Genomic DNA, 13,568 nt, shown 5'->3' on the forward strand with positions numbered 1-13,568 from the left:
GGGTTTCCATAAACTTCGCAAACACTCTTGCCAACATAAACTCTGTCATCTTGGCTTCGGAATCAGAACTGGCCAAGCCATGGGCCATATTCTCTCCTCTCGTTCCCTGGCCAAGATTTCTGCCTCCTCTGCAGCCCTCAGTGGTAGAGTCAGCTACAGATAATAACACAGCTGATTCAAGAAACCGTCTGGACCAGAGCCACTCTCAGCTGGGGAAAACCTAAGAGAGGAAAGTAGTTGCTGGCTGTAGATCTGCTGAGCCTTTAGAATCCTAACAGGTACCCAGAGGCTGGCTCCCAGGGGTGCTTCCCAGAAGCCTACTGGAGCAGCCATCAGCCTGGCCAAGCCACTTGCTCCTCCTAGTCTCGCTTTCTAGAAAACGTATTGTCATGATCGCCCTTGGTCTCTCCGGCTCGACTCCAGGTCAACAGCTGTGGGCACGCCAAGTCATTCCGACCTTCGGGAAATCTTTGTTTTGTCTGTCCTCGGTAAGACAGAGAAGAAGCCTCAAAACAAGTTAGAAGCCCAGCGGGTTCGTGTAACCTTATCCTCCCCAGAGATTTCCCCGTGAGCAATCTCCCCAGGCTGGCCTCTGGGATAAAGAGCAAATACCAAGATGCACCCTGTGAATTGGACGTGCTCGTTAGGGGTGGAGGTCAACAGGGTCACAATCCCAGTCTCGGGCTCCCCTTTCGTTTACTGTCTGACCACCTTTGGGTTGATTGGAGGTTCTGTTCTGTTGGATGCATTTGTCCTCGGTCCTCTTTTCTAACCAAGTCACCCTCCAGTTCTTCTGTTGTGTGAGCCTCTGCTTCCTCCTAGGTCTCCTTCATGTTTTTTCCCACAAAGGTGTTCTTAGCTCCCCTCTGACGCAAATCTTGTCCATTTCCGCAGCACTTTCCTTTCTCTGTAATTATCCTAGTCAGCCTTAACTGTCAACTCGGCCCAACCTAGACTCACCTGAGAGTCACAAGGGAAGGAGTGCCCCAAAATCAGATTAGCCTGTGGAAGATTGTCTTGATTTGTAATTGATGTAGGAGGTCCCTGTCCACTATGGGCAAGGCCATTCCCTAGTTTTGTAGTCCTGGGCTATAATGTGCCTGCTAAACAAGAGCCTGGAAGCAAGCCAGCAATCACCTATTCCTCCCCTGTTTCTGCCTTTGAGTTCCTACCTGACTCTTGCCCTGACTTCCCTCAATGACAGTCTGTAACTTGAAAGTGTGAAACAAACAAGCCCTTTCCTCCCTGAGTTGCCTTTGCTCAGAATATTGTATCACAGCAACAGAAAGGAAGCTAGGACGCCACCATCCACACAACTGCCCTGAGGCACTCAGACCCTCCCCACCGTTCTCAGCATGGCCTTGCCTGAGGCCACTCTGCCAGGCCAAACATGTGCAGAAACCAGCAGCGGTGAAATCTCACAAATGCTCCTGCAGAGGGCAGAGACTATCTGTACACTCTGGGTCAAAGCAGGTAAGTGCATCTGGGGCCCTTGGATCTTTACCCAGCACTCGCCTCCCATAAGGTCACTCATGTCAAGCAAATTGCCCAGTTCCTCAACTACAAAACTGTCAGATCCTGGAATTACAATCTGGGCTAACGCCCTACCAAAGAGATGAATCCCCACACAAACAAAAACTCTGTGAGGTCTTCAATGACCAGAGGATGTCTGAGATCCTGAGTGCCTTGCAACTTGAAAGACAATTTCAAATCTATGAGCCTCAACTTAACGTCTCATGATTTCTGGAGTAAATGTCTCCAGTTCCACCACCAGGTCCTAGGCAGTGCATAGCAGAGCCCCGTGCCCAGTGTCTGAGAATGACTGAAATGGTGCTGGCTCCCACTGGGCAAGCTCCGCCTCACAGTTGGCTCCCGTCCTACAACAACTCGAGTCCCTGGAATCCTTCTGTTCTGCTGCTCCTAGAGCAAGCAGGTCCCTGAATCCTGTCGATGCACCCTTGAGGCTGTGTACCCAGGTCAGGATATCAAACATGGCCCCATGGGTCCTTTCTGAGTCAAATATACTTCTCTGGCCTGGAAATCTAAGCATGGAGTTAGTGTTTCCATGGGGGGGAGAAAAGGTTTCCAGGTCCCAAATAAACATCTCACAGTATGTGTTGGAGGGCATCCCGTTTGTAAACCTGGGGCCATTGATGTTTCCCTGGCATGAACTCATACCGAGGGCTGGAAAATGTCCCCAGTGGACTCTAAAAGTGCCTTTGCGACAGGCTGCTGGCATGCCATGCCTTGGGCACAGCTGCTGGCCTGTAGTCTCTTAGCACTTCCGGTGTGGGTACAGCAAGAGGAAGTCTGAGGAAAATGGGCTGCCCTCTTGCCCTAGAGACACACAACCAGGAAAGGGCACAGGAGGCTGCTAGCGTCCCCTCGCTCTGGAGGCCTGCTCTACCATCAAACTTCCACTTCCTCCTCCAAACTACACCCCAGGGACTCACCAGGGTGGAACTTGGGGGCTGTCAGGCCACCTGGGCTTCGGGCTCATAAAACTTTATAGGCCTGATGGCTGTGTGTTGCAGCTCCCTCTTGGGTCCTATGCTAGTGATTTCCAGATGTGCAGGGGAGCAGAAGGGTCTGAAACCTGCCCAGTATCACATTCAGTGTGTCAGAGGGGCAGGGGCCATCATCCTAGGTGCTTTTGAAGACTTAACCACATTAGCTGGAGTTATAGGTGATCTATCTCTCTCTCTCTCTCTCTCTCTCTCTCTCTCTCTCTCTCTCTCTCTCTGTGTGTGTGTGTGTGTATGTGTGTGTGTGTATGCACGCGCGCACGCGCATGCACACGTGGGCATGAGAGAGAGAGAGAGAGAAAGAGATGTGAATAGATTAATGGATGGATGGATGGGTAGGTGGATGGGTAGATGGATGGATGGGTGGATGGATGAATGGATGGATGGATGGATGGATGGATGGATGGAGATTAAGCTCAGTCTCTTGGACCTGTTGACCTGGGCTTAAACATCAACCAAGGCAACTTTTTGTGTTCCGGTTTTTTCACGTGCAAAATGGGGTCATAGCTGTACCTAATTCAGGCTCACTGTGACTTACTGCTTTCAAGGTGCTTCTGGTTGACACTGAACAAGCTCTAGGTAAATGTTAACAGTTCTTGAATTTTCTTCCCTCTGGAAATTGCTCAGAACACAATTCCCTTAGCTCATACTTATCTGAGAGATGGCCAAGCAGAGATTGCCACTAAAATAATTCCCTATTCTGTTGAGTGCGACTTCAGAGTGACTGTGTGTCCATGTACCTCCTCAGAGTCTCCCCTGTGTAAGTCAGGGTGGGATGCGTCCTCACACTGTCAGCCTTCCACAGGAGAAGGCTGTAGGTGACCTGTAGACAAGATGGGTAAGGCACACCCTGCCTATTTTTGGCAGCCTCAGTATGGTCTTCTGACTGATTTCTTCCCACGCCACCTTGTCCTTCCTTGACACCAGAACACAAATGTCCTTTTACACATTTATTTCTCATTACCACCAAGTCCAAAATACACGGAATCTCAGCTGTCCAAATATTTTTCAGGCCCTGACTATTAAATGAATGTTAATTTGCTCAGATTTGTCACCAAGCAAGATGAAAGTGGCACCAATAGACAGGCTTTTGTGAGAAAATAAATAAATAAGAAGCTGGGGTCACAAAAGTAGTAATGTGCTCAGTATCCTAGCCTTCATGTTGAGGGAAATTTAAACTGATCAAAATAACATTTTAAGAGCTTTCGGAAAACAACAAGAACAAAACAAAACAAAACAAACAAACAAACAAAAAATACCCCAGAGAACCACCACCATCTTTTAAACAAGGAAAATAGTGCAGTGTTGATTTTCACCAGCAGGTGGCAGTAGAGTAATAAGGGTAAAGTAACAAATGTTTGAAGATGATTAAGAAAGGAGACTGACTATCTCACCCAAACTAGTTAAAGCTCCCAGAGGGTGGTATTGACTCTCAAAGCCAGTAATGCCTGAACCAGGTTAAATTCAGGTCTTACCACTAAACCCAGATATACAAGGGTGTACTGACATTTTAAAAAATTCTCTGGCCTCCTCGCATGCAGAAAAACTAGGGCTCCTTTTGAGTGATGCAGTGGTTCCAAGCACAGCTGGGCAGGAGACAAAAAGCTATTCATGTCCTTGAGCCTCTGGGAAGAACCCAGGGAAGGACAGAGAAAGTGCTGTGAGGTTTCCCAGCATGCTCACACTGCCTCTGAGCCCCTCCTAACCTTACAGATTCCGCAAACAAGAGCAGGGATGGTTGCACAGAGTTCCCCCTTCACCATCCTTTCCACCTCCCAGCCTGTTAGTGCATTAGAACCCAGGTGCTCTGCTTCTTTACTCTGTGCCCTAGTGAGGGTTGCTGTTGCTGTGACGAAACACCATGACCAAAGCAACTTGGGGAAGAGGAAAGGGTTTATTCGGCTTACACGTCCATAATTGCCTTCACCACCAAAGGAAATCAAGACAGGAACTCAAGAGAGGCAGGGACCTGAAGGCAGGAGCTGACGCAGAGGCCGTGGAGAAAGTGCTGCTTACCAGCTTGCTTCCCGTGGCTTCCTCCGCCTGCTTTCTTACAGAACCCAGGACCACCACCCTCAATGGGCTGACCCCTCCCCCATCAGTCACTGATTAAGAAACTACAAAGCGAGTCCAGGATAGCCAAGGCTACACGGTGAAGCCCTGTCTCAGAAAACCAAAACCAAAACCAAAAAAAAAAAAGGAAAGAAAGAAAAGCCTTACTGCCAGATCATATGGAGACATGTTCTCAGTTGAAGTTCACTCCTTTCTGATAACTTCGGTTTGTGTGTCAAGTTGACGTGAGACCAGCCAGCACACAGTGACGGAGGCAGACAGTGAGAGGAAGCTCAGAAACTGGTGGAAGGGACCAATTTGGGGAAATAATCCAAACAGGTAGAACAGGTGCAATTAAAATAGTATTGGGCGCATATTGAATGGTTAGTAAGCGTGGATGAGGGGGTAGGGGAAATATGCCTGGACCCCTGGGTAAAACAGTAGCTCAAAATATTCCAGATGGCTACAAGGAAACTAAGACCAGGTTCTCAGGAATCTAAGACAAAGTTAGCTGTCACTGCTTTGTTTGGGTAAGTGGTGACTCCTGGTCTCCAGAAGTGTCACCCAGCAACCCATCCCTACAGCTAACGTAGTAGGGACTCTATAAAAGTATGTTGTGTGCTTCGTCCATGAGCCTTTCAGGATCCTAGGATTCCTTTACATCCAGGCCTCCTTGTGTGGCGGGGATGAAACACATACCTTTGGTGTTTTAAGCTCCACAGGGGGCACCATCACAAGGATTTCACACTGCTTCCTCCAAAATCCTGGGCCCATCTTCCTCCACCGCCATCGAGCTTCCTACCTGGGCTGGGAAGCAATGTCCTAGCAGCTCACTCGAGAGCATTTGCTGGTTTGCTTTTAGTAAGTTTCTTTCTTTTTGTTGAAATTCAGGAGAGACCAACCTGTGGAACCCTGGACCAGTCCTTTTAGATTCAGGTAAGTACCCAGCTGACATCTGAACCCCCACCAGACCAGATGCACAGCACCTAAGGATAGGAGCACATACAGTCCAGCTAGGGGCTCAGGTGGTCTTTCTAAAGCCTTGTTCCTGACACCGTAAGGTCCAGGGATGGGCCCATTGAAACCGTCTTAGGGATGCTTGGGCAACCCTGGTTTTTTCAAAAGGGAGAGAGAAAGCAGGAAGACAAAGCTGGAGGAAGTGAGTTCATTGAGAGTTGGGTTGAGATCCCCACTTCTTCCGGAGCCATGCGCTGTCCTTCTCTAGTTCAGTCTCCTTTGAAAATGGTATTCCGAAGGGCACACTTGGAGTCCCAGCGCTCAGGAGGCTGATACAAGTGAATCTCTGTGGGTTCGAGGCCAGCCTGGTCTACATCGTGAGCTCCAGGCCAGCCAAGGCTACACAGTGAGACCCTGTCTGGGGGCAGGGAGCACGGGGGACAAGGCAAAAAAAAAAAAAAAAGAAAGAAAGAAAGTAAAAAGAAACTGGTATTAGGTTTTCTATGTGTGTGTGTGTGTGTGTGTGTGTGTGTGTGTGTGTGTGTTATTCAATGCATACCACATTAAATATTTAATCCTCTAAATATCCTTTTTGATAGGAAGCTAGCAAGGGGAGGCAGGGATAGGAAGGTTGAATCTCTGAACTCCCCCCACCTCAAAAAACACACACACACACACACACACACACACACACACACACACACACACTATATAGAGCCTTGAGACATGTCCCTGTGAAACATCTGGCTGAGAAATACTGTTGAACACCCAAAACCAAATTTCCAAGTGATGTGAGGAAGTAAGGCGGCTGGCTGACCTTTCATGGGAAGATGAAATCATGTGCTTTGAAAACTAGGCGCTGGGAGCGGGGGAGGCTGGCGGGGGAGGCTGGGAGGGGGGACGGGAAGGAAGCTCACTGCAGCACAGAGCAAAGAGAGACCGCCACACCTGCCTCCACTGCCGGAAACTTCCAGAACTAGGCATCCTGACAACTGAGAGACCTGTTTCCTGCCCATGTTTGCTGCCTCTCAGAAACCCACTGGTCACAGCTGTCCTAATAGAGCCACACTTACTGTGTTTGTGGCTTATTTTTCATACTCTGTGTCCATAGCCCTGATAAGTCCCACACCCCTGCCTAGCTGAAACCCACCCTCACACAACCTAGTCAAGCATGAACACTTTATATCTCTGCCTCTGGCCTTAAAGCGCTAGAGAAGCTGTCTTCTCTGCCCTCTTATTTGAGTTGCGTTCCCCTCTGGTAGGCACACGACCTTTGCCAGGCTGCCCTGCACACATCTGCCTCGTCTTTTGTTCAGTGCCTTTATCACCAACATTTGGCCAATGACCCACATGCACTGAGCACAGTAAAGTCTGGATGAGCCAGGTTCATTTCCTGACCTCAGCATTTCCAGCATTTTAAAAAAATGATCCGTTACACCAGCACATCAGTCATGTTTTCACGTAAATAAACCAGGATGGAGATAGAAAGATAGAAGTGAGAGCAGAGTAAGTTTCCCCCAACACCCATCAGAGTGCCCTCGGGCAGGCTGCCGGGTACTTGTTTTTCCCAGGATGGGGGGGGGGGGGGGAGTAGAGAAGAGGCTGCTAGGAGCCAAGCTCCAGAGCTGGCTATGAATGTCCACTCTGTCCCCTTCTCTGGGGTAAGGCCCAGGTGCTTCCTACGCCTGGAAATCACAACAGTTTTTTACTTCTCTTTCCAGGATTCGTGCCAAAAGAAGAACTCAGCACACAGTCTTCGGAGCCAGTGTCCCAGGGAGATCCAAGTGAGTTAACTGACAGCCGGGAGCCCGGGGTGGTTTTAACATCTGACGGGCTCGCCTTGCCCTGCCTACCCACCTCCGTTCAGACCCACTTCTCTGCCACCACGGATCTATTTACCTTCCATCTTCTGACACTTTGTTCTAAGGAGACCGGAGAGCTTTTGAAGGATTTAAAGTACATGCATGAGGGGGGAGTGGATCGAGGTTTTCTGGGTTTTTTTTTTTTTATGTCACTATGGCAACAGGGTGAAGAACGGGAAGGGGTGGGGAGCAGGAGGGGATGAAAAGAACTGGCAGGCTGATCAGCAGGGGTAGGGGCAGCAAGGGGCTAAAAGAAGCCAGGCCTCGGAGTTAGAGGCAGAAGTGAGAGAACTAGGCAGAGTCAAGGAATATGGAGAAGGAAGAATCTAGGGCTGGAGAGATGGCTCAGAGGTTAAGGGCACTGGCTGTTCTTCCAAGGGTCCTGAGTTCAATTCCCAGCAACCACATGGTGGCTCACAACCATCTATAACGTGATCTGGTGCCCTCTCCTGGCCTGCTGGCTCACACGCAGGCAGAACACGATGTACTTAATTAATAAATAAATAAATAAATAAATAAATAAATAAATAAATAAATCTTTTTTTTAAAAAAAGAAGAAAGAAAAGGAAGAGTCTATAGTGTTGGAGTGGGATAAGAGACAAGACAGTTAAAAATGACATCAGTGGACTCTGGAGGTGGCTTAGCTGGAAACTGGATTCCATCCACAATGGAAAGAAAGAAGCAACTCCCATGAGTGCACCTCTGAGCTGCACACTTGCGCCATGGCTTGTGCATGCTCCCTGCCCCCCCCACACACACACAATAAGTAAACACATAGGTGTAATGTAAACTCTTTAAAAATGACTCGTGAAACTGGAGAAATGGCACTGTGGTGAGAACACAAGACGGAGCAAGATTGGGGACAGGAAGATGGTGTTTGTCTGCCATTTGCCATGAGATAGATATTCATTTCCAATAGCAAGGTTGATACTTGGGTGGGATAGGGTGGTCCAGTCAGAAATTTCAGAGTCTGGAAACAAGACGACAGTGAGTATAGATATTCTGTCATTCTTCATCAGATTAAAAAGAAAAAGAATGTTAAATGGGTATTTAAACGCCTCAAAATAAAAGAGAAGAAGGTTAGAATTGGAGGACGGATGAACTGTGGTTCAAGGCAGAGACGATAACGTGAAGCTACCGAATGGGATGTAGACAGTGTGGGAATGGAGGAAGCAGAGGATGGGCCACGCTAGGCAGGGGAGGAAGACACCTGGGGATGCCACAAAGGAGGGACTAGCGAAAGAGGAGCCGCAGGAAGGCGTGGTGTCTCCCAACACACCAGAAGAAAGCACTTGCCAGTCCTCCTAAAGCTGCGGCCGTCCAGGCACCAGCGGACTCTCTCAGCTCTGCCAAATGTAAGAGACACCCGAAGACAGACCGAGATGCCCACCTCTTGCCTTTTACCTGTTGTGTCAGGCCATTGCTACCCCTGGCTGCTCCCAGTATGTTCAGAGCAGCAAGTTGCTCTGGGGCTCTGGAACAAATGTGGAGACAGAGCCTCCACCCTAGACCCGCTGACAGATGTTATAGCCAATGATGTCACCAGAGGCCCTGAGAGTGGCTCGCAGGGTATTTTGTAGGAAAGTGTATAACACCTGTGACCTGTGCGTGCCTCTGATGGGTGCAGACTATGGACTCGATGCATTATATAGCACAAAACTTGAGGTCATCTATAGAATTACACCATGGAGAACTGCACCATGGAATTAAGAAAAATCGATGCATTGGTTCCTCAGGACACTCACTACATTTGACCTTCCTCAACCTGAGCCTTTCCTGTGGCCATAAGTAAGACAGAGCACCTCATGACACCACTCCGTCCATTTAATACTGATGTCATCTTCAGATCAGCATGCTGTCATTTCCATTATGAGAGGCCCCACTGGGTCTTAGAGTGTATACGCCATGAGACGGAAGCGTAGTCATTAAGATATCCTGGGAGTTTGGAGGCAGGAGATTTTGATCAGTAATATAGTGGTTGCCAAGGAAGTGCGACAGGGCCTTGCGTTTGGTCTCCGAGATTGAAAAAAAAAAATCCTGGGAAGACTAACGAAGAAGACTTCTGCATCAGCCGTCAGCAATCAGGCCAGAGCGCCAAGAGAGCTGCGTGGATAAATTGCTCGCTGCAAAAATGAACACGTTTTTCCTGAGCATAGTTCAAGATGTGACAAAGGAGCAAGACCTGTCCTCGAGGAACCAAAACAGATGCTACCAAATCCACGTGCTGTTATCCATGAAAACGAGTGTGGGAACTCCCTAATCCCTTCCTAGCATCGATTTTCCTGTATTTTAAAAAGCAATATTGAAACTAACCTGCTGGCGTCTGGGGAAAAACCTTTGTTCAGGAGTGCTTCTCAAACTTAAGAGTCATAATTTAAAGGCCAATCTGATTCTCTGCGTTCGAGCGGCTCCCAGGAGTCAATAGTCCCCACACACTGTAGGGGGGGGGGGGGGTTGGTGGGCGAAAGCCCTGAAGAACATTACTGCCACCTGCTGGCCATAATTCACATTGCAAGGCGAGACCTGAGAGAGGCCTTCCTGCAGGTCTTTCCCGGTTTCTGCTTTATCTCTGTCTTTAGCGGAGTCTTTAAACCACATTTGAATTTCGTTTCTTTCCTGAAACCTCCATCTCAAGTGTTATGCTTTCATACAGGCAACATGAGACAAAGCCAGCTGGACTGGGAAGACCAGAAGGGACTTTGCAGACTTGGGGCAAAAAGCTTTGAGATTTGCTGAAGAGCTAAGACACAAAATAGACGGGCAGACGAGCATCCCTGTGGCCTCCTCAAACCCTCCTCTGCTTTCAATGGCCATTTCAGCACATTCTCAGATTCTACTTTTTTTTCTTCCTCCCACCAATTCTGCATTATCAATCAATCATTATGATTTTGCTCCAAACTTTGTCATCTCACAAGTATTGGGTACTTTCAACAGCCCTCTTTGTCTGTCTCGCCTTTGCTAAGGGAGAGCAGGCGGCGCACAGCTGCGAGGCCTCGGCGCTTATCTAAGCGGTCTCTCCCCCGCCCACGAGCGGTGCTGGCCGTCAGGTGTTCTTCGATGCTCTAGATCAAAATTCTTCACTCTTCTGTTTCTCCTTAGAAGTGTTTCTGAAATGCTCTTGTCTCCCCAGATGCAATCATTCAATAATTCATTCTTCATTTTTTATTAATCTCAAGACTAAGAGTCTCCGCGCAACAATGAACGCGTGGTCTTAGCACGCTGAGTCAGGGCCACGGCGGAGGAGAGGAACACACGCTGGTTGGTTAGGCCGGGTAGCGTTCATTCACTGGAAGGCTGAAACCAGCCTCTAGGCCTGACATCCTTCGTTCCTCCCTCGCTGCCTTCTCACACAGCAGATCCTCTTACCCATTTTTTTTTCCTCCACGATTTTGATTACCCATCATTAACTGTGATCTGAAAATATTAAGTGGAAAAGTCCAGAAATAAGTAACCCCAAGGTTTAATTAGTTTTTAATTATAGTATATTGCTGTAATTATTCTGCTTTGTTATTAGGCATTGTTAGCCTTTTAGTGTGTGTAACTTATGAATTACACTCTATATAAACTATACATAGCCTATATATAAATATATTTATAGCTTCTATATTTATAGTTTATATATTTATATGTAATTTATGTATAGCTTATATAAACTATATATAGTTTAATGCATATAATATGTATATTCACATATATATATAATCTAGTTCATACCAGTGAATGTATATTACATATAAATATTGCCCATATGTATATTGTAAAACAATTAAATTATATAGCTTAACTCATACTGTGAGTGTGTGTTTCCCATTATTTCCCTGGGTGGGAACACTGAGAGAGGCAAGATGCCTAGGTAGGAGCACCCAGAGCCAGACAGAAGAATGACAGCATCCTTTTCTGTCCCTCAGACTGCAAAGTTGACTTGTCATTCTTAATCGATGGGAGCGCCAGCATCGGCAAGCGCCGCTTCGGGATCCAGAAGCAGTTCCTTGCGGACGTCGTCCAGGCGCTCGACATCGGCCCTGCTGGTCCCCTTGTGGGTGTTATTCAGTACGGGTAAGTGCAGCGCGTGCTCTGCGTCCGGCTATCCAGCGTCTCTGCACACCTAACTTCCAGCCACAGTACCTGTGTGTCACGAAGCGCTGACTCACTCTCTTCTCTAATGCAAATGTGTAAAAAAAAAATAATATAAAATGGAGGCAACCCAGCTGCCACTGAAGAACTGTGAGCCTTCCCAAGGGGAGAGAAGGTTAATAATAATGTTGTGAGTAAATGCCGTTTGCACTCAAAGAGAATCCATGCGTAGTAGGAGAGTGCTGGGTGCAGGTCGGGAGTAAGCTGGGTAGGCTATCACCAGCATCCTCATCCCTAGACTCAGAAAGCCAAATCCCCCGTTAGCCTTGACTATGAAAACATCTGTTTGAGGGGTACAACCTAGGCTACACTTATATGAGAGTAAGACGCTACCAACCACTGAGCTTTAGCTGGCACCCTCTCTTTCCCCCAGACACCCCTGGGCTTCTACTGTACCCCTTAAGTCCACCAGGCCACAGGGAAGCTCCAGGGCAGAGTGAGGGGGCGCCACCAGTTGGCCGAGCACTGAGTCGACTAGCCCCAATCCATCTGATTATTTCTATAAGGGTAGAGTTTAAGGGGCCATGGCAACATCCCAAGCTCAATCTTCTTTTCTCTAATTAGGAATAATAAATGAGTCTCACTTCAGACATGGATGTGTTTCTCCCTACAGCAGGTTACAGATATGACAGATCATAATCAAAAGAAGAAAAATCACACATAAATCTCCCACTTGTACACACATTTCAAACAGGTGGACTGACCAACAACTATTAGGGGCAAGATAAAGATCATATTAGCCATAAAGGGGTGTTGGTTACCCATGATGCTTTTCTTTGCCACATAGCCCTTGGAACTGGAAAGCGACGTGGAGCTTAGTGCTCTCGTTCCTGAGCTCCTGCGGCTTGGCCTTTCCTTCAGGGCTACCTGGAGCAGTGCGCTAGTTACGGTTGTCATGTGAAGCCCTTGGCAGGACTTTGAGATACTACAAAAAATAAGTGAAAACGCTTTCTTTTAAAAATAACTTATAACGTATACTTATTCCTATCTTCTATTTCAGGAAAAATTGGTAGCTTGGCTAACTGGCAGTTAAAGATAGTTAAGAGTCGATTATAAATAGCCAATTGCTGCAAATGCCCCCGTCATTGTCCTATGACCTATCATGAGGTTTTTTTACTTGAAATCAGGAGGGGGGGAAATTGGCCCTTTTGGTCATGGTTTCCTGGTTCTCAAAATGTCAACCCACTTTCGTTGCTATGTTATGTTTTAAGATAGCAAATGCAGAGCAAGACTTCCTATAAAGAACAAATGTATTTAGTGCCACCAGATGTCCTGTTCAATTTTATTGGGGTATTCAAAACTTGCAGTGTTATCTTGCATCAAAAATAGCTGATGTGAAAAGCTTGTGTGTATCTGGGTTTCTGGTGGGATATGAAAATAAGATGATGAATATGTCAAGAAAAAAAAAGAGGAATGGCCAAAGAAGTGCTGTGTGTTGACAAGAATGAGGATTAAATAATAAATATAGACAGGAAAGCCAAATCAATAGGAATCCCTCTACCCTGCTGTGGTGTGAACGTGGCCTCAAGCAACAGTGATGTGGGGGGCGGGGGCTGTGGTATGAACACGGCCTCGAGCAACTGTGACGTGTGTGTGTGGGGGGGTGGTCTGTGGTGTGAACGTGGCCTTGCAGCAACCGTGATTTTTGTGTATGAGGGGAGGTGCTGTGGTGTAAACGTGGCCTCAGAGCAACAGTGATGGGGGGTGCTGTGGTGTGAACATGGCTGGGAGCAACAGTGATGGGGGGGCTGTGGTGTGAACATGGCTGGGAGCAACAGTGATGTGGGGGCGGGGCTGTGGTGTGAATGTGGCCTCAGGGCAACAGTGATGGGGGGTGCTGTGGTGTGAACATGGCTGGGAGCAACAGTGATGTGGGGGCGGGGCTGTGGTGTGAATGTGGCCTCAGAGCAATAGTGGTGTGGGGGGGGAGGGGTGCTGTGGTATGAACATGGCTGGGAGCAACAGTGATGTGGGGGCGGGGCTGTGGTGTGAATGTGGCCTCAGAGCAACAGTGGTGGGAGGGGGGGAGTGCTGTGGT

General features: G+C 47.9%; 1 protein-coding gene and 1 long non-coding RNA gene across 2 annotated transcripts in view; one reads left to right on the plus strand and one right to left on the minus strand.

The window, feature by feature from the left end:
- VIT (vitrin) overlaps nucleotides 1-13,568 on the plus strand; it is a 115,452-nt gene that overhangs the window by 78,988 nt on the left and 22,896 nt on the right. Inside the window, exons 8-10 of the mRNA XM_084793090.1 lie at nucleotides 5,469-5,513; nucleotides 7,256-7,318; nucleotides 11,305-11,452. Of these exons, the coding sequence (XP_084649216.1) occupies nucleotides 5,469-5,513; nucleotides 7,256-7,318; nucleotides 11,305-11,452 (256 nt within the window). The remainder of the gene's footprint in view (nucleotides 1-5,468; nucleotides 5,514-7,255; nucleotides 7,319-11,304; nucleotides 11,453-13,568) is intronic.
- LOC311603856 overlaps nucleotides 1-13,568 on the minus strand; it is a 32,230-nt gene that overhangs the window by 17,128 nt on the left and 1,534 nt on the right. The window contains exon 2 of the long non-coding RNA XR_014781289.1: nucleotides 12,292-12,455. This is a non-coding gene — a long non-coding RNA (uncharacterized lncRNA). The remainder of the gene's footprint in view (nucleotides 1-12,291; nucleotides 12,456-13,568) is intronic.

This window comes from Acomys minous (genome assembly GCF_964271855.1).
Source record: "Acomys minous genome assembly, chromosome: 8".
NCBI classification, from domain to species: domain Eukaryota; kingdom Metazoa; phylum Chordata; class Mammalia; order Rodentia; family Muridae; genus Acomys; species Acomys minous.